Source organism: Camponotus vicinus, unplaced genomic scaffold, assembly GCF_025532165.1.
Source record: "Camponotus vicinus isolate PSW18456_S1 unplaced genomic scaffold, iyCamVici1.0 SCAF_8, whole genome shotgun sequence".
NCBI classification, from domain to species: Eukaryota; Metazoa; Arthropoda; class Insecta; order Hymenoptera; family Formicidae; genus Camponotus; species Camponotus vicinus.
The window spans coordinates 4,618,947-4,641,297 of record NW_028141980.1 but is presented as its reverse complement, the minus strand read 5'-3'; the positions used below and the strand labels follow the sequence as shown (position 1 = coordinate 4,641,297).

Below are 22,351 nucleotides of genomic sequence, written 5' to 3'. Positions count from 1 at the left end.
TTTTTAAATGAGATTCCCTATTTTTTATTGCATACTCTTGTAGCCCTTCTTCAGACCTTTTCAAAACACTATAATTAAGTTAGTTATCATTAAGTACTTTCCGAGTTATGAGGCTTGAAATAATTTCTTAATTTCATATAAACCATAAAATATCTAGTAAAATATTCATTTTTCGATTATCTTACCTTAATACTTTTCTGTACAAAATAATGAGAGGAATCAATTGGTGTAAAGAAAACACATAGTTTTTAAGAAAAAATATGTAATTGTTAATTGCAAATTATGTTTCAAGCCTCATAACTCGGAAAGTACTTAATGAAAACTAATTTAATTATAGTGTTTTAGAAATCTCTCGAGATGAGCTACAAGAATGTGCAAAAGCATATAGGGTGTCCCATTTAAAAAAATTGAAGTGACCTTCACGTGACCTTCAAATGACTCTTCAAGGTCAAACCAATGGTACCATCTTATGGCCCCCTCGAAACCAAACAACTTTTGTCTGAAACATTTTTCTCTCCCGGGCTTGATTTTCGAGATATTCGACTGGATGGATTAAAATGGGCCACCCTGTATAGATTAATTAACTAATTATTTTTCCCAATACATAAATGATTTTTAATTTTATAGTTTAATTTAAGTAACAAATATTTCTGCAAACAGAAATTTATTTGTTTTGAAATATACAAATAATAATATTTATAATTCGAAAACAGCAACTATTATTTACTAGGAATTTTTGCATTGTGTTTTTGTTGCAAAGAGAAATGGCTAGAAATATGTTAAATTATGTATATCGCCAAAATTATCTCAGGTATCCCAGTACAACTTACAGAAGCATAGTAATTAATTGAAAGAATCGGTAGTATGCATGGTACAGTTACGGATATAAGCTGCTAACATCGCGATGCAACATATATTAAGTCTTTCTGTAAAAATACTTCTTACACCATAACGATTCGTATGAAACATGATCAACATTATTACTCTGAAATATTAAAATAAAGTTACATTTGAATTATAAGAACACTTTTATTTTAAATTTGAATGAAAATAAGAATCAATGGCATAACATATATATATTTCTCTATAATAAAACTGATCATTATAATTATCATTTCGTATAGAAGAGATATACATTTATATTATAAAAAAATACATAAAGGAAAAAGATTTGAAAATAGACGTGCATATGTAGATTTTATTAATTTTATTTATATGTGTATATATTTATATATACATATATACATTCCATTTTCCATTGTCTTTAAATGTGTATGATTTATTAATAACTTGAAAGAAATTTCTAACAATATATGTTTAAGTTTTATATATGCCCACAGTTATATGGAAAATATTAAATTATAATTCAATATTATAATAATTATAAAAAATATAATTATAATTTATCCTTTTGCTCTGGAATTAATTTCTTAGCCGTAACTTTTAATTCTTTCCTCGCAATTTTTCCTGAATTTGTACGTGGAAAAGCATTCAGAAATATCACTCCAGCACAAAGTTTGTATTGATCCATCATGTAATTTGCCACTAAGTCTATTAATTCTTGTTCTGTCACCTACACATACACAATTTGATCATTGTAGTATATTTGATAAAACATTTTATATACTTTGCATTAGAAAATAATCTGAACGTAATTATCATAGCACATGTATGCAATTAATGTTTAAATTATAATCTGCAATTTATTATTAAAAAAGGAAATAGAAATTTACAAGTTCAATAACAGTTTAAAGAACCAAATAATCTTGATAGGAATATTTAAAAAATTTATTATAAAAAGTTTTAACGTTTCATGTAAGATTTTTAAATTTCCATACAACTGATAAATCATAAATTGACAAATTTATATTTTATAAATATACTCGCGTTTTGTACCCTTATCATATTTGCAATAAAATCGTCGGAAGACGCGTGAATAATTACGTGCCGAGTCGTAATAAAACTTCATCGTTTGAGAACAAATGTGACGAGTAAGTTTCGTTTAATTTTTTTCTATTTTTCTATTTTTACAAATTGTATTATTACTATTATTTAATTTTAATTTTTCTGTAGCATTTCGTTGGAGCGTCGTGCGGTTCGTATACTAGGTAGACGATACGCATTGACAGCTACGGAATTCAAATTCCTCGAAATTGGTATCAACGTGGGTCCACCGAGTTACGTGGAGATTGCCATAGAAGATCATCGAGGAAAGGAACTGATATTATCTCTCGAAACGTGGAAGGGACTCTACGAGCAACGTCGCAATATTCAAAATTTCCTTCGGAACGACTCTAAAGATGACTACAATTTCATAAGCGTTGGACCGCTAACAGTGAGAGTTCGTACGATTAACGACGTCAAGCTCATAAGTCTCGAATCTTCAAACGTAGGCATGATGATGATCGAATCGACGTTACATCGTATGTTCGATCTCGATCAATGCATAGATGTAACTTTTGATCGAATGGATAAAATTATCCAAACAGTTGATGTCAAGTTTACGCAATTCTCCAATATCGCGTCCACTGTAATAAATCCGAAAGAAATATCAAATGTAATACGCGCGAGTGACGCTTTCAACAAGCATCAGCTCGTCGATTGCGAGCTGGCAGCTTTAGTTTTTAGTCCATAGTACGTAAGAAAAATATGTAAAACAAGAATAAAGAGTTTTAATAAGTCTAAATCATGATGTAATTTCTTCGCACGTATTTCCATCCGCCCAATCCTTCAAAAGAATACCTCTATTTATATTATTTATTAAATGGACATCGGTAATATTGTTTATACTTGCGATAATACAGAGATGACAGAGAGAGATAAAGGGATAGAGAGAGAAAGAGAGAGGGATAAAGATAGAGGGATAGAGGGATAGAGAGAGAAAGGAATAGAGAGAGAAAGGGATAGAGAGAAATTATTCTGGGGCGCCATTTGTTTATATTGTTTATAAATTTGTGCGACGCGTAATTTGCAAAAATCTAGAATTATTTATATTAGGGGTATACCGCGAGAGCGCAAAGCAGCCGAACATTGGCGCTGTTACAATTCTTCATTTAAAAAAATAAGATAAAATAAAATAAGATGAAATAAAATAAAATAAAAGAAAGGGAAAATGATTTTGGGTTAGGCCCAAAATTCTCTTCAAAGGAATACCGCTGTTTTTTGTTTATACTTGTTATAAAACATCCAACACGTCCCCAAGCGTCTCCCGCCACCGAAATCCCCTCCGTCCCGCGTGACGTCATTCCCCCGCGCCGCCGAAAACCCCCTCCATTCTGCGTGACGTCATTCCCCCGCGCCGCTGAGATCCCCTCGCGCCTCACCCTCCCTGAGAAGACCTGGGTTAGAACTCGCCTTGTATACCTACTCTCGATGCAGGAGCTTCAGATATTAAATTGATTTTATAAGTCGGACAAGTAAATGTCTGGCGAATAAACGAAAATAATCCGTTTATTACCTATTTAAAATGTAAAGTGCAATATTAACGGTACAGTATAAATATAGTAGAGTATAAACATTTCATTCGTATTCGCCAATAAGTTTGATGACATTTCATTTACGTTCTTTAAAAATTATATTAGATATTTCCCTGGCGAAAATAAATATTGGAGCGTAAGTCGAATGTAAGGAAAGAGTAACAGAAGTGTAAACGAAGCTTCTAGGAAGCGTAAATTGAAACAACGAAACGTAAATGAAGCGTTAACACTTCGTTTACGTTTCGTTGTTTCAATTTACGCCTCCTATAAGCTTCGTTTACACTTCTGTTACTCTTTCCTTACATTCGACTTACGCTCCGTTATTTATTTTCGCCAGGGTTCATTCATGTTTGTCGGAGAGTTCGATAACGTTTCGTTTACGTTCCTTAAGGAGTTTGATGACGCTCCGTTTACATTTGAAGGATATTTCGTTCACGCTTGTCGGAGAGTTTGATGACGCTTCGTTAACGCTTTTCTAACACTTAATAGCCGCTTTCTTTACGTTCCGATGTTTCAATTTACGCCTTTTAATAGCTTCGTTTACGCTTCCGTCACTTTTCCGTTACATTAGATTTACTCTCCAATTCATGCTTTGTTAACGCTCGGTTTACATTTTATTTTCGCCAGGGTACCGTCGATCGCACGAAAAGACACGGAACAAAGACGGAGAAGAGACGTATCGCACGACGGAATTACATATATTCGAAGACGCGTAATGTACAAAGTGATTGTCGCCAGCGGAGGAGTCGCGATAAGATCTCGGAAACTCGGATGGATCGGTTCGCCCCCTAATTATTTAACCAGAAACGCGAAACACTAAAACCTGCATTCGACGCGATACGCGAGCGTAACACACGACATAGAATGACAAGAAAACCGGGCGAGTTCCACGATCCATCCAAGCTCGATACGAAATCGGTGGCTTCACAAAATCTTTCGTCTCACCAAAAGAACGGTTGTAATTCGTTGAAATTCGCACGGTAGCAAGACTCTCAGGTCGAGATGCGGGGCCAACGTCCTCCTGGTTCGCAAGCTCAACGGACAGTGAGAAGCGGAAGGCCCACGTGAGACACGCCGGCCGCGATGTCCTGCGTGGCTGCTTTTGATTGGCGCAGTAGCGTATCGCGCCCTTCACGCGCCGTTATCCGTTAGCACGGCCGTAATTAGGCCCCTCCGGGCCGCTGATTTTTCTTTCGCGGGAGAGCGAAATTCTTATGGCAGTCTCCGCCTCGGCTTCGCTGGAATTCCTCATGGGACCAAGACCTTCGTCTATTGTCATCCTTTCGGTTGATCGAAATCCTGGCCCAGTGTAGAGTCCGTGTCAGAGCCTTTGCAGCGGTGTTCCTCGCTGGGATCCCTCACATCTCCTTTAGTGCGGAGTGGCCATCCCCTCGTCGTCTCCACCGCTCGGTACATTGTACTCCTTCCTGGAGCCCTTTATGCTGTCGGAAATAATGATGAAAATTAACGGCCGAGACAGTTCTTCGGCGGTAGCGAAATAAGCGAAAGTTCATTTTATTAGAATAATGGCCTGACCTGTCGTGTCCGCAGCTTCCAGCCTCTGCTGGGCCTCCGCTCACTTTTTTCCAATTTTCCCACGCCGATCCGCAGTTTTCCTCCTAACGATGAGATGAGACGCGCCGACGCTCAAGACACCGATTTTGCCGCCAAGTTCCGAGAAATTCGCAAGTGCGCGAGACGCAAACGCACGACCGCCGCTCCTCCGCTGTAGGGAGGACGTAGGCCCCGAAAAAGACGACCGCGGTCGGGCTATTCGCCCCTGTGACGGACGGTCCACCGAAAAGACGTCACGTCACAGTACATGCGTGGACACAGTGTGTTCCGTGCGAAGGATTCCACTTCCGAAAGATATAACCTAATCCAAACCTATTTGACTTACAATTAAAACTTGGCTTAAATCAGAAATAGGTTTGGGTTAAGTTATATCTTTCGGAAGTGAAGCCCTCCGCAGGGGAGCAGAACCCACTGTGTCCACGCATATACATACTGTAGATGTCAATATACGTATTGTAGATGTCAATATACTGTACAACGTACTGTAGATTAGAATATAAACAAACCTCACATACGTAAAGTTCTCAATGTTGAAGAACAGTCTATATAATGCGTAAAAAAAGCGTTAAAATTGTCAAACTTTAACTTGTTATATCTCCTAAACTAATGCCGTCCCCCACTTATTTTTTGCGGGGAATTATTTAGGACAACCTCCTCTGTAACATATCCAAGCGACGATAAAAATCGGTGTTGTGTAACCTTTTATGCACTTTTACTGAAAAAACATAGTTGTTTCTAAGAAAAAATATGTAATTGTTAATTGCAAATTAAATAAGTTACGTTCTTCCATACGGCCCATCCATTCAAGGATCTGGACGCAACAAAAAGCATACCATGTTCTAAGGACTTAAGTAGTCTCTCGGCACTATTTCTGCAAACACTTAATGGCATAACTGGTGTACTTTACAGATAACATGTATACTGACCACTGCTCCACTTCCGAAAGATATAACCTAACGCAATCCGTATCTGAAAGATAGGACCTCGCTTCGCATGGAAAGTACATGCGTGGGTACAATATTTTCTGCCTTCCCTCCCCCCCCTACACGGAGGGGTCACCACTTTTGAAAAAAATTTAACCTAATCCAATCCATATCCGAGAGGTAGGAAGGACCTCCTTTTGCATAGAAAGTTGCAAAATTCCATGTGGAACAATAATAGACATCTCGAAAATTTCTATTTCAAATTGATTTAGAACTTTCTACGCGAAACGAGATTCACTGCCTTGAACCCTAAATGCGTAACATGATCAATATGCATGTGGTAGTCGAAAAATATATATTATTTATATAACTTTTTGTTAATAACTTTTGAATAAACAACGAAGGCCTTAAAACCTTTTAAATATCACTCAAGGTCATTATCTTGAGAAAATATGTCATGGTTAAGTTCGTTAGGAACCTTCCTTTTTTATTTTTATTAGTTTACATAATATTTTTATTTATAACTTTTAAACAATTGAAAATCTAGATGTGCGATCTTGACAGTTGACTTAAATATGATTTTTCGAGGTTATGTGTAAAGTTTTATGCCATTCGGAAGTATAACCGAAAAAAAAGTTAGGGATATTAGTATGAATGTAGATGCTAAGGTTATATGAAGGTCGATCTTGATTTTTTAAATGGGATTATTCTATCTTGATATAAATTTCTATATCAATTCCTAACAATATGTCGCATAATTAGAATGGGTGAGAATAGGTTAATCAAAAATTTAATAGTTTATGATGTATTTCATATTTTTAATGTAATATATAATTTTATATAAACCATGAAATATCTTGTAAAATATTCATTTTTTGACTAGCTAATCTCAATATTTTTATGCACAGAATTATGAAAGGAATCAATTGATGTAAAAAAACATAATAGTTCTTAAGAAAAAATACGTAGATACTCATGCAAATTCATATTTTTTGTTTTACACAGGTATATACGCTAATTTCATATGAATCCTGGCATTATAGTATGATAGAGTCGTATTAGTAGTTGCTAATCTAGCTTAACATGTTTTTTAAGATATTTGTCAATTTTTTGGTCAGCACGACCATCAGATCTCTTTTCCTTTAGCACATGTATGAGACTAAATTGAACAATGTTTCATTTGAACTTCAAAAGGAAACACTTTGATCAACAACAAAATGTGCATGAACAGTATAGCAATTGTTCAAAATGGCATTCGTCATTTCTACAATCATTTATATACGAAATGCAGGCTTACATTATTGCTAGAGAAGTATATATACTGATACATACATGATCTCCAAAAAGCTTTGCTACATTTATATTGTTTAACTCTATACCGCTTTAGACAACTATATCACATATTGTATATGTTACGTCTTACCGACTTCGCGAATCCTTCCTTCCGCGATGACTGCTTAATTTGCCTGACATAGTTGTAGCATAACAGAATGTTAGACGCGTAATTCGGTCGCTCCCTAGTACACACTATCAGGACGGACGAGACACTGAGAATCTTTCTTTCGAAAGATTGTAACAACGCGCGCGATAAGAAAGATTAGGCGGTTAGGCTCACGCAACTAATCAGTGAACATTGACCATCAGATATCTATGAGTAAAGACACTTAGGAAATAGTACCGATCATCTCAACAAATAATTCTCGTCACGTACCTATGATTTCGAAATTTATCAAGTACCTATATTTCAAAATTTATCAAGAATCATAAACCACTTGATTCCTAAAATATGAATGATATTAAGAAATAAATCTTATAGATTATAAATTAGGAAACTATTAATCAACCAGTAAACACTTAAAAAAAGTAAATCTTAAGAAATCGATGACGAATTGAGTCTAATCAATATTAAGAAATTGATTAGTCAATAATCGGGAAATCGATCCAAATTAGGAAATATGAAGAAATAATTGCATCAACTGAAAAGATGCATACGTGACGAAAATTGTCTGAATCGGGTATAAAAAGGGGAAGCTCACAGCAGGAATCATTCAGTAATCCGGGATCAGTAATCCGAGCTCAGTTCAGTTCAGCAATCCGAAAACAGTCATCGATAAAATCAATCTCCAGCCAGCCAGCCAGCATCTTTTTAAAATTATTATTCCGCATAAGTTCGCTCTATAAGTCTCGCAAATTCAACGATCTACGGGGACTTCGCTACGACCCACCGACTACCTTCGCAAAGATCAACCTCGACATCAGTAGTGAGACTAGGCCGGTTCTAACTCAGGGATCTCAGGGGGGGTGAGGGGCGAGGGGAACCGGGGGGTATTTTAATTAAAAACGCCATGAATAAAACTAAATAATCAATTAATCTTAAATTAATATAATTATTTATTTTTAATAATTCTATCTCAAAAGTCAATATAATCCCATACAACTTTATAATATACACTAATAAGGGCAAAGAAATAAATATTGTATATATCAATAAGTAAAATGAGGCTCTTAGTCGCTCAAAATTATACCCTCAATAAATAATTATAATAAAGGTAGGAATTAAACTTAATTCAAAAATTAAATAAAATATTATTAAATTTCTTAATGAAAATAATATGATTAAAATGAACCCCATTACTATAAAAACTATTAATTTAATTAATGTTTCCTTTTGTAACTGAATAACTATTAACATTAAACCCAAAATTCATATTCTCAATAAAATTAAATAAAAAAAATAAAAATCAAACTTCCATAAAAATCTTACCCTGATTCAAATCAAATCTTTAAACATAAATTTAAATAAAAAAATTAATCTTATTAAAAAATAAATATTATAATAAAATATAATTTTTTTATTATAAATTACTATAAAATTTATAAATAAAAAAAAAAATTTTATCATATTAAAATTTACTAAAATTAAATATATAATATAATTCATTACCATGGTAACGAACAATTAAAACTAATAAAGATAACCCCAGTGTCCTCTCACAAACTATAAAAACTAAATAATAAATTATAAATAACTCTAAATTTAATATTCTATAAATTAAATATATAATTATTGAAAGATTTAAAATTATTATTTCAAATATTATCAAAACTACCAATATAAATTTATATATAAAGATTAATCTTATAAAAATAATTATACATAAATACATATAAATTATTAAATCAATTATAATTCTTTCTATAAAATTTCATATGTAGTTTAATTTAAAACCTTAATTTTGTAAATTAAAAATATTTAAAAAAAAATCACATGATAATACAAAAATAAACATCAAAAAATACATTATATACACCTTAGCCCAAGCTTATATAAATAATGTAACCTTTAATTTCCAAAATTAATATTCTTATTATTAAACTATTTTTTGTCTTAATAAATAACATATGATAAAATATTCTATTATCTATATTAATTATTCACGCGGGGGGTGACGTCACGTGCGGGGGGTGACGTCACGCGGGGGGGGACGTCACGTGCGGGGGGGTGACGTCACGCGGGGGATGACGTCACGTCGGGGGAGGGGGTGACGTCACGCGCGGGGAAGGGGGATCCGCGGCGTGAGCGATGGACGAGGGGGTCCGCGCGGGTAGGGGGGATCCGCGGAAAGAAGACGGTGGTGTGAGAAGGATAGCGCTACGTGTGGGAAAAGGATAGCGCTAAGTGTGTGAAGAGGACAGTGCGACAAGGATGGCATCAACGTGCGACAAGGATTATGTCAACGTGGGATAAGGACGACGCATTGTAAGATGCTGCATAGGTGGGAGAAGGATGACGCAAAGGTAAGTGAGTGAGTGATAGCGACGAGCATATGAAAAAGAGAGAACGATAATATCGCGAGACAACGTGTACGAAAGAGAACGATATTGCAAGAGCAACGTGTGCGAGAGAGAATGATAGCGCGAAGAGAACGCATACGAAAGAGAACTATAATATCGCGAGACTTAGAACGATAATAGCGCGAGAACAACGCGTGCGAGAGAGAGCGAGAGAGCGCGAGAACAACGCGTGCGAGAGAGAACGAAGATATCGCAAGACTTACAACTAACGCGCGAGAGAGAACGCAACGAAGATATCGCTATACTTATAACTAGCGCAAGAGAGATAGAGATGTCAAAGGATGGGAGCGCAAGGAGAGGCGCGTAAATAAATACATTTTTTTTTAAATTAAAATATAAAATTTATTTTAAAATGTGTGTATGTGTGTGTGTGTAAATACATTTGTGTGTGTGTGTGTGCGCTTAATATATAATATATAATAGTAGGTATACAAGGCGGGTTCTAACTCGGGGATCTCAGGGGGGGTGAGGGGCGAGGGGAACCGGGGGGAGGGGTAATGACGACACGCGGGAGGGATATGACGTCACGCGGGGGGTAATGACGTCACGCGGGGGGTGACGTCACGCGGGGGGCAATGACGTCACGCGGGGGTGGTAATGACGTCACGCGGGGGGTAATGACGTCACGCGGGGGGTAATGACGTCACGGGGGGGTAATGACGTCACGCGGGGGGGGGGGGGGGGGGTAATGACGTCATGCGGGGGGTAATGACGTCACGAGGGGGGGTAATGACGTCAAGCGGGGGGGTAATGACGTCACGCGGGGGAGAGGGACCTCTCCGGTACACCCCTCACCCCTCACCTCCCTCACCCCAATATAAGTAACAGCTCTCGCGGTACCCCACCCCCTCACCCCAAATCGCAAGTAATATTATATTACATACCCGGTTATCGCAATGATAAGTAATTTTATCGCAATGATAAGTAATATTATATTACATGCCCGGTTATCGCAATGATAAGTAATATTATATCACCCGGTTATCGCAAGTATAAGTAATATTATATTACATACCCGGTTATCGCAATGATAAGTAATTTTATCGCAATGATAAGTAATATTATATTACATACCCTAACGCGTCGGGACATGTTTTCGCAAACAAATGGCGACCCCCAGAATCATCTTCCACGATTTTTTCTCGGAAGGAATGCAACGCGTATCAGCGCCGATGTTCGGCTGCTTCGCGCCTTTGTTTCAAAGATAAGAAAGGACTAGAAATATATAAGGAGGATTGAAGCGCATCAAATCATAGTACGTGATTTGAACGCCCATCGACACGTCGGTTGTATAGCGGTGTTCTGTTAGGAAGAATTTGTGTGATTAATGTATAAAAATGGAAGTAGACGAAGAAGATCACGCGTTGTCGGCTGACAGTGATTGCATTAGTGACTGCAGTTCAAACTTCACGGAATATATCAACAAAATAGTGTCTGTTGCGGAAATTAATGCTCTAAACGCACATAGTACAAAATTTTGTATCATATACTTTTATTATTCCACGGGTGGTGCTTTAGCTGTATGTCTTTCGTGTATAATTGCATTGCAAGGCATGGATAGCCAAATGATGTATGCTGTTCGAAAGCATAAAAATGAGACACTCAATGCGATGGATGGCCGATTCTGTTCAAGTTGTAGCAAGCCTTTGTATATAAGATTTCCGTGCAATATGTGCCCAATATGCACGCTGTGAAAAAACATTGAATAAGACTGTGTAAAGTGTGCGCGAGACGGAAAATTAATTTTAATATGGATAATTTTAATTATAATGAGGTCGGTGATGATTATTTTGAAAATGAATATTTTGATTATTGTAAAGAGGATATCATCGATATTCTGGAGGGTAAAAAAAAATTTTTGTATAACGAACTTGATGTGCAACGAATATCACCGGTGCATTTTCTACACGATCGCGAACTCGGTTTACGCGTATCACAAATTAGTAACCACGTTGTCGGACAACGGGTCTGTATCCAACGTGAACCTGCTTATCACTGGTCTTACTCCTTCCGAGAAAAAATATACAGACGAATGTTTGACGAGTGCAAGAAAGAAGAAGAATTTAGCTATGGAAATAACTATTACTGCTATGCGACGAGCATTCTACGGAAGATTCTGTGTTTCGGCAAAGCTCTGGGCATTAGTATTTGTATAGATATTGGAAAGCGCGTAGAATTGGTGATAATGAACAATTTGCGTCCTTCGCAGTATAGGCGTTGGAAATATCCTAGATATGAAATAATGTTCCGAAAAAATTGTGACAATGCCGATGATGATGATATGGAAGTTTTGCATTGTGTTCATGGAGATGTCTTAAACCTATGCTTTCAACGTTATAAACGTATGAATATACTCTCTCACGTTCAAGATACCGAACGGTATTGCTTATCGTGTGCAAAAGTCACGTGCAAGTGCTCCGTAGAAAACTGTGACGTAGTGTTTTAAAAGTGTGAAAAAAAAGACAGGAAGAAAATGGAAAACATCGAGCAGACTGAACGCGACCTGGTGGAGCAGTCCCGCCAAATTGCCACCTTGGGCGAGTATTTTGCATGGTTGCAGCGTTGCGAGGAATTTATCAAACAGCTCGAAGAACGCAGCCGTGTCAAGCGTCCGCGACTCTCGATCGGAAGTAGACAGTCTCTGGTGGCTAAAATCGCGCGACTCGAAGGTGCAAAGACTCGATTGCAGAGACGGTTTATACCCAGCGGTGGTGATTACAGCGGCGACAATAACGCGGAAAGACTCGTTTGGCGAGAGATCGATACCGCGTTCGATAGTCGTATTCTGACCGGTGCTGTGATTAACGCAAACTATATCGAACCTCGTCAATTTCTCGAGGATGCCAAAGACATCGTGCTCGAGCAAGTGCAAGACGTTATAAAAACACACAACAGTGTAAAAGTGAACACTACATTCAACGGTGAATTTGTGTCGGGTGATAAGCGTGCGAATAAAAGTATCAATACGAGAAACTGTGAACTCTTTCGCATGTCCGATTTACACGAGTGGTACGAGCGTCGCGTTATCGAGCCCACCCTAGCATCGTTGGAAGAATTTCAGGAACGCGATAGTGGTTGGGCATTGTCGCGAATACAGAATTTGACTGTTAATGTAAATAAATATAATTCTATGCGCGCGGGATGTTATATTAAATTGCCGCGAGAAATTACAGCGAAGAAAGCGGTGGTTAACGTGCAATCCAGAGACAATGCGTGTTTCGCGTGGGCAGTGATCGCCGCTCTGTACCCCGCCGAAAGGAATGTGGAACGGGAATCTTCATATCCCCACTATACGACGGTGTTAAATGTACAAAATATCGAGTTTCCGATGACGTTGAACAAACTAAAAAAATTTGAACTTGCAAACAATATCTCCATCAACGCGTACAGCATCGAGAAAGAGAACAGCATTGTTCCGATACGTCTTTCGGAGCAGAAACGAGATAAGCACGTCAACTTGTTGTATGTAGAAGACGGTAACAGCGTCGGACATTTCGCGTGCATCAAGAATCTCTCCCAACTCGTCAGTTCACAGTTGAGCAAACACAAGAATCAAAAATATATCTGTGATCGGTACGTATAATTTAAATAGTTTATGTAATTATAAAATATATAATGCATTGCATAAATCTTCAATTTAAATATTCTTTTACAGATGCTTGCACTATTTCGGATCGGAGGACAAGTTGCTGTCACACATGATCGACTGCGGGGAGATGAACGAATGCGCTATCCGATTGCCGAGCGACAATGACAAGTGGCTCGAGTTCAACAACTACACGAGGAAAGAGCGGCTTCCATTTGTGATCTATGCCGATTTGGAATGCGTTTTGACCAAGACGGAGGAGGAGGAAGAACAGCAAAATTTATACCAACATCACCAAGTATTTAGCATAGCGTATTATATGCATTGTTCGTACGACAACTCGTTATCCGTTTATAATTCTCACCGTAGCGCCGATTGCGTTTCGTGGTTCACCGAAGAACTTAAAAATTTAGCGTTACGTGTAAAGACTATTTTAACAACAAATGTCCCCATGGTAGATTTAACATCCGAAGAGTGGGAAAAATTTCATAGTGCAACGCATTGTTATATATGCGAAAAATTGTTTACGCAAGAAGACGATACGCGTGTATGCGATCATTGTCATTTGACCGGGCGATATAGGGGTCCCGCGCACTCAAATTGCAATCTAAATTACAAAGAATCTTTTTACATTCCCATAGTCTTTCACAATTTATCCGGTTACGACGCGCATTTCATTATCAAGGATATAGCCACGGCGTTCGAAGGGGAAATCGAATTACTTCCGATAACCAAGGAAAAATATATTTCGTTTACGAAAAATGTTGAGGACTGTAAGGAAGACAAAAAAAAATCACGGAAAAATCATGTAAAATTACGCTTCATCGATTCGTATAAATTTCTTACGGCAAGTCTCGACAAATTGGCATCTTATCTAGACAAAGAAAAACTCAAAATTTTACATTCACAATTTCCAAATTTATCCGCAGAAAATTTCAGTTTTTTAACACGGAAAGGCGTCTTTCCGTACGAATATGTCGACTCTGTAGATAGGTTGCAAGATACATGTTTACCACCGCGCGAATCATTCTACAGTTCCTTGACCGGTGAAACTGTATCCGAGAGCGATTACGCGCACGCCGAGAACATCTGGACGCGATTCTCCATTCGAACGCTAGGCGAATATAGCGATTTGTACCTGAAAATCGACGTCTTGTTATTAGCCGATATTTTTGAAAATTTTCGCGATAGTTGCATCAAAAGTTACGGACTCGACTCCGCGTATTACTATACTCTCCCCGGATACACGTGGGATGCCATGTTGAAGCATACAAAGATTACGTTCGAATTGCTTACCGACATCGACATGGTCATGTTTATCGAACGCGGTATACGCGGTGGTCTGAGCCAATGTTCCAACAGATACGCGCGTGCTAATAACAAGTACATGCAATCGTACGATCCATCGAAATCATCGTCGTACTTGATGTATTTTGACGTTAATAATTTATACGGATGGGCAATGTGTCAACCGTTGCCCTATGCCGATTTTCGATGGGTCGACGACGTGTCGAATTTTGACATAGCATCGATCGCGTTAGATTCGCCTACGGGTTATATCCTCGAAGTCGATCTCGAGTACCCGCAACATCTTCACGATACGCACACTGACCTACCGTTTTGTCCGACACGCGACAAGCCGCCCGGCAAGCGGCAAGACAAACTCCTCGCAACGCTATACGATAAGAAGCGTTATGTGATACACTATCGTAATCTACAGCAATGTACGCGACACGGCCTTCGCGTTACAAAAATACATCGCGTATTACAATTTACGCAATCTCCGTGGCTTCGCAATTATATTGAATTAAATACACAGTTTAGAACACTCGCGAAAAATGATTTTGAAAAAAATTTATATAAACTGATGAATAACGCGGTATTTGGCAAAACTATGGAAAATGTGCGTAATCGCGTCGATGTAAAATTATTAACAAAGTGGGATGGACGATACGGCGCAGAAGCGATGATCGCCAAACCAAATTTCCATAGTCGAAGCGTTTTTTCGGAAAATTTAATCGCAGTAGAATTGCGCAAATTGGAAGTAAAATTTTATAAACCAATATACGTCGGTATGTGCATACTCGACATATCGAAAGTGTGTCTGTATGAATTTCACCACGAGTATATGTCTCCCCTGTATCGCGAGAAATGTAAGATCATGTACACCGACACAGATAGTCTAATATATCACGTCGAGTGCGTCGATGCGTACGAAAACATGAAGCGCGATATCGCTAGATTCGATACGAGCGATTATGCCGCGGACAATGCGTACGGTATACCGCTCGTGAATAAAAAAGTGCCGGGCTTGATGAAAGATGAAAATAACGGTGTGATAATGACCGAATTCGTCGGGCTTAGAGCAAAAATGTATGCGTTACGAGTCGATGGTAAGACAGACACAAAAAAAGGCAAAAGGCGTCAAGAGCAACGTTGTCGCGAGAACGATAACATTCGACGATTACACGCGGTGTTTGCACGATGAGATCGAAATGACGCGACAACAGTCCTGTATAAGATCTAAATTGCACGAAGTATACACAATTCGCGAGACGAAAATTGTTCTGAGCCCGTACGACGACAAGCGATATATCGTACCCGAAACCACCGATACTCTACCGTGGGGACATTATAGGATAACTTTATAAAATATAAAATTATTTAACTGTGTACATTTTTGTATCATAGCGCATGCGAGAGAGAGATTACTATACTTATTCTATCTAAGTGTGAGAGAGAAAGAGATAGCGTGAAAGAACAATGACACATGCCGAAGATATCGCGAGACTTATGATTAACGCGCGAGAGAGAGAGCGCAACGAAGATATCGCGAGACATACAACTAGCGCGCGCGCGCGAGAGAGAGAGAGAGAGAGAGAGAGAGAGAGAGAGATGCCAAAGGATGGGAGCGCAACGAAATGTGTATAAATAAATGTTTCTTTCTACAATAAAAATATAAATTTATTATAAATGTGTTAATGAATACATTTGTGTGTGTGTGTGTGTGTGTGTGTGTTATACTAATAAAATAAATATAAATAAAAAATTTAAAAATAATATAATATAATAATATATATAATATAATATAATATAATATAATATAATATAATATAATATAATATAATATAATACAATATAATATAATATAATATAATATAACTACATGTATGTTATTCTAACATGTTATCTCGATCTTCAACTAGGTTAGGTAAGGTTTCATCGTCAATAAAAGGATCTGTTATAAAATGCAGTTTGATTACATTAAGAGCATTCATATCATAATGTAATACTAGGAGTTCGCTCATGTTAAGATTTTCTTCTTTCATTACGTTGTACACACGTATGTACATTGGGAAGCATTCATCGCAATCATAGATGGGTTGCACCAATGATATTGACCTTTTGCATCTTCGACAGCGCTCCACAGTGAAGGGTCCGTCGCAAAATTGATGTTGCGAAAAAGGTTTTAGGAGATTACTCCGGTGAAACATTACCGGATAGCAAATTAGGCAAAATTTCATGTCCTGAACCAGTCCGGGCATCTCTAAAACGCGACCATAGACCTTAAAGCACATTGCATTACGCAATCCGCGGAGTAGCGGGTCGAACCGCGGGGCGGGTCTATATAGCACTGGGGGGCACATGCTAATATGAAAAAGATAAATAATATCATTATCCTTTGTATTATTTCTTGTTCCTTATTTTCCTTTTCTTTATTTCTTACCTTCCTTCTTTTCTTTTTTATAATCTATTTAATCCGATATATAAGACTTCCTTCTGTTCGCTCGACATTCTTTTCAACCGTTCGCTCGACACTCGCTCGACACTCTTTTCAACCGTTCGCTCGACACTCTTTTCACTGCTATCCAATTCGATACTGACAGTTGCTCTGTTTCTTAAACGCTCATCACCTTCATCTCTACCATAGACCCTTTCCACTGTTTTCATTCCAATGTGATACTTGAAACGCGCTTACTCTCATATGTTTATTCTAATTATCATCCGTCGCTATCCATCTCTCTTTCTCTCTTACAATATTTCACGATTGTGTGTATGTGTGTGTGTGTGTGTGTGTGTGTATTATACTATTAGAAGAAATATTAATAAAGATTTTTGTATTTTTTCATATATATATATATATGTATTTCATATTTCATATATTGTATTATATACGATTATTGGGAAGGATGTATTAATAAAGATTTTTGTATTTTATATATTTCATGTATATTTTTATATGCTGTACATATTTTTTCTTGAAAATGAAAAATAAACACTGTATGATTAATTAATCACATTGTCCTTATGTATCCAAGAGTTGTGCGAATTGTCTAATCCCAGCCATTTCACGTAAACCTCGTCACCCCTCCTGCGCAGTACTTTCTCCACGAGATATACGTCCGGATAATTCGCGCGATGCAACTCGTGCTCGTAGAACGCTCCGGCGATAGATGTTTTGCGATAGTCCTCGAGTAAATAGCTTACGGGATTAGTATGCTGCACTTTTACAATTTTAAACACCTCAGTTGTCCAATTTGGCGTGTAACCCTTCTCGAAAATTGTCTTGTACTTGCTAACGCGTACCGAGTGACCTACTTTGAATTTCGCCGGACCCGCGATATTTACGCGGTTGTACACCGTAGTCAAGAGTCTTTCAGCGATCGCGGGGGTAACGTTGACGGGTCGCATACCGATCGTTCGATGCTTGCGCGCGTTGTAATCCGATACGAGTCGCGGCAACGCGTGGATCCACTTGTAAGATCCGTTCAGCGTAAACATCTTCCACATGTTGTTTTTCAGCGTGCGATTGAATCGCTCAACGATCGATGCCTTCAATACCGAATACGTAGAATAGTGATTGATGTTATATTTTCGCACGAGCCGTTGCACGTCGGCATTATAAAATTCCTTCCCTTTATCGGTCTGTATGTTTTTCGGACATCTCTTGCTATCTCGAATTATCTCGGCGATAGCGTCAGCTGTCTCGCTTCCGCCTTTACTCTTGAGTGGTACGGCCCACGCGTGCTTGCTCAACGCATCGATGACTGTGAGTATGTAGTGGTAACCTCTGTTGAAACGAGAGTACGGACGCATCTCGACGATGTCAGCTTGCCACAGGTCATCGTATCCCCGCACTATGACGTGTCTTCGGGGAATATTTTTTCTCGCCGATGCGTGCAGTTCGTTCACCAACTGCCGTTTCTCTAAACTATGTTGTTTCTTCGCTTCCCCGGTTATTCTCGATCGCCGATCCATCGTTGACGTTCGATAGTCGTTCGATAGACGTTCGATAGACGTTCCTGGCCCGTTCGTTGGCGTTCGATAGACGTTCCTCACACGTTCGATAGTCGTTCACTGCCGTCGTTCACCCGTTTGTTGCCGTCCTTGACCCTGTTGGTAGTCGCTTCTATGTAGTCCGTAGCCTCGTTCACAATCGTTTCTGACCCGTTCGTAGCCTCGTTGGCAATCGTTTCTGACCCGTTCGTAGCCGTTCCGGAGTTGTATGCCGCCTCGTATGTAGCCGTTCCTGACGTGTTCATAGCCTTGTTCGCAGCCGTTTCCTCTTCGATCACTGCCACTCATTGTAGTTTGATAGCCGTTCGATAACCGTTTGTAGTCGTTTGACAACCTTTCGTAGATGTTCGATAAGCCTTTGTAGATGCTCAATAAGTGTACAATAGCCGCTCCTAAGCCGTTCACTACAGCCGCTCATTACAGGTTGATAGCCGTTTCTGAATTAGTGTTAATCGCACGCCGAAGCTCGTTTATAGCAGTCTGCAAAGCTCGCACGTCCTTCTCGAACGCAGTCAGCTTCTCGTCTGATTCTTTCTGTTGATTCTTCAACGTTTTAACGCATTGTTCCACGTACAGTTTGTTGACTGCATCGGTATCATCCACAGGTTGCGCTACACGGCGAATCTTGCGCGACCTCGCGTCATAATCCGTAGCGACGCGACATAGAGCGTTTTGACGCAAGTAACTCGTCACCACTTTACCCCAACGATCGCTTGTGTCGATCGCATCATTTCTCCGTTCGAATAATCCAAATTTGTTGATAGGCATTTTTTTTTATGCGAGTGACATCGATCGACTGATAAGTTATGTCGAGACACCGTTTAATTTATAATAAGGCCGGCTTCGCGAAGTTCCTCTAGGATCGACAGGATCTCGTTGTCGTGAGCGTTGTGGCCAGCTCGGTGCGAAGCGTCGAGCAATCGTAGCCGATCCACTAGCTCGTTGGGGTCGTCCCAGTGCACGTAATCGATCTTATTGTCGGTTAGCGTCATCGCGCGAGGCATGAATACTCCCGTTCCGGATTTATTTTTTTTCGATTCGATCGACATCAACGGTGCGATAATTTGTTTATACTTGTATCCTTTGTTGCTATTTAATCGACCTTGCGCATTATATATGCGTTTATGCGCACTCGTCGCCATTAATATGCTCTTATATTTTTGCATATCGTCCTCAGTGTATATGACGTCATCGGGAATTCTCTTGAAGATCAACTCGTATAATCCAGATGTACCGATATACCTCACTTTGTCAATGATTATAGAGTCATCTCTACCAATGTCGAATCGTTTGTTACCGAGACGCATTTCATTCTCGTCGAAATAGACACCGTACACGTGATCGATCTTGTTTTTTTCGTCGCCACTAAGGAGAGCGCTCATGTACTTTTGTCCCAGTGGTCCCAAGTGCTCTCGTAACACTTCTTGACCTTCCGACGTTTGTAACCTGTTTCGAACAGATGTTTCGAGCGGGTTGCCCGTGGTTTCGAAAACATTTTCGATTGCGAGTGATTCAGGGTTGATTGTGGGTTGTACGATTCTCGTTGTCGCTGACGGTGTAGAGGTTATCGGCGGTTCATCCAGTAAAGCATCCGATAGATCGGATGTACGCGGTGTCGATAACAAACGATTCGCCTTCAATCGTTTCCTCTTTTTCGGTGTTGCATCCACCACCTCCTCCTCCTCCTCCTCCTCTTCCTTCTTGTACCGCTTGATGGGTAACGTTTTAATCTTCGCGTCAGCGTTACTCTCCGGCTCGTTTTTCACCGCGATTGAGCTAGAGTTGCCGGCGATCTTTTGCAGTGGCTCAATAATAGGCCCAAAATGGGTCTTGACTGCGATATCGTCGTCGATCTTACCGGTCTTCAAAGCGCGATGTTTCTTGCGGATCGATTCGCTCGTTTTCTCAATCTGCTTCGCAAGCTTTTCACGCTCGCGAATATTATCACTTCCAGCCATGTCGACGGAGTGTCGAGCGTTTCACCCCTCTCGACGGAATGTCAGCAGCGACTAATTGTTTCGCGGTATCGCGAACACGTTAAATCCTTTTCTGTATCGCCCGTTCGTAAGCGAGCTGTCCTTATCTATCACTAGGAATCCATACCTTTGCTGCCAACAAGTACGACATAATTCACTGAAATCCTCGTACGACATGTCGGTATTCACGTGATCGTTGTACACGTGTTTCAAGTTGGTACCGTCCTGTTTAAACAAGATCAGCAGGTTCGCGTTATCGCGTATAAGATGTTTTGGTATTCTCGCGTACGTCTGACAGAGATAGAAGCAGTCGACGTTCGAGTGACGACCCATTGCAAAGTACTCTCTTATCGTATCTTGCTTGTCGCACGCCACATCATCGAAGACGAAAATCGAGTTTGGACGTGCCTCGCTCGGTGGAATGACGTCACTGTTATTCGAGAACGTAAAGTAGTCGATTTCGTCGATCGGCGTCAACAAATTCTCCAGATATCGATATTTCGGCTGTTGCAGCGACTTCGAGTACACGTACACGTTCTCGAAACGTACACCGTGCGGACTTTCCAGTAGACTTATCAGAACGTTGGTTTTACCGCAATTCGAGGGGCCGCAAACGATCGCGCGTATAGTAGTCGGTAGCATCGTACCGTGTCTGCGCATCTCCGCGTTGTCCCCCATTGATCGTAATCTGTCATCGCAATTCGTCACGCGTATCGTCAAAGGTTGTCGTACGAACCGCATGTTTTCTCTTTCGAATCAATTTTGCGAATGATCGCGAGGGGGGAGACCTATTTATAGAGGTGTCTCGACTCGAAACCGCTCAGTATCAAAAATGTTTCTCCTTCTGTCGGATGAAAGAGACATTTTCCGGCTTACCGCCGAGCAACTGCAGTATATCCCAAAGATTGTTTTACTGCAAAATTTTGGTGATTACGTGGAACGATTGTGGGACAAGCTTCCAGAATATATAAAGGCTGATTCGGAGGTTCAACAATATCGTTCGTGCATGCGACATTACAATCAGCCGTGGCAGCGAACGCACATCGACGGTCCGCCACCGTTAATAAAAGATTGCTACGTATGTCAGCAAGAATTGTGAGAGGCAGCGGTCTCTTAAATCGTGCGATAAACGCGCTTCCGATCGAATTTCATATTCCCGGCTATCAGTTTTGCGGTCCAGGCACGCGGTTGCAGAAGCGATTAGCCAGAGGCGATCGTGGTATCAATCCATTGGACGTGGCGTGTCGTGAACACGATATAGCATACTCTCGGAACAACGATCTCACCGAGAGACACGCGGCGGATAGGATACTCGCCGAGAAAGCGCGAAATCGCATCGGTGCGGGAGATTCGACTCTCGGTGAGAGAGCCGCCGCCACAGCTGTCTGGGCAGCGATGAAAGCCAAGACGAAGCTCGGTATGGGTATGAAGAGGACAAAGACGAAGACGAAGACGAAGAAAAATACGGCGAAGAAACGAATACTTCCGGTAGCGAAACGCGGCGGCGTGTTGCCGATTCTACCAATGTTGGGTGCGCTCGGATCCCTGATCGGTGGAGCGGCGGGTGTAGCGAAGGCGGTGAACAACGGAAAAGCCGCGCAACGTCACTTGCAAGAGATGCTACGTCACAATCGCGCCATGGAAGGTCGCGGATTATATCTC

At 39.8% G+C, this 22,351-nt stretch overlaps 3 protein-coding genes and 1 pseudogene across 3 annotated transcripts in view; 2 read left to right on the top strand and 2 right to left on the bottom strand.

Moving 5' to 3' along the window:
• Positions 1-22,351, bottom strand: part of LOC145976321 (odorant receptor 10-like) — a 118,988-nt gene that overhangs the window by 7,603 nt on the left and 89,034 nt on the right. The gene's annotated exons all lie outside the window — the stretch shown is intronic.
• On the top strand, positions 11,862-13,820 carry LOC145975832 (uncharacterized). The gene is made up of 4 exons (XM_083106574.1): positions 11,862-12,208; positions 12,296-13,402; positions 13,485-13,713; positions 13,785-13,820. The coding sequence occupies exons 1-4, from the start codon at positions 11,862-11,864 to the stop codon at positions 13,818-13,820; spliced, it is 1,719 nt and encodes a 572-aa protein (XP_082962700.1).
• Positions 15,490-16,066, top strand: LOC145975831 (uncharacterized; annotated as a pseudogene).
• Positions 19,528-20,671, bottom strand: LOC145975830 (uncharacterized). The gene is made up of 2 exons (XM_083106573.1): positions 20,662-20,671; positions 19,528-20,547 (listed from the first exon to the last, which is right to left on the bottom strand). The coding sequence occupies exons 1-2, from the start codon at positions 20,669-20,671 to the stop codon at positions 19,535-19,537; spliced, it is 1,023 nt and encodes a 340-aa protein (XP_082962699.1). The 3' UTR covers positions 19,528-19,534.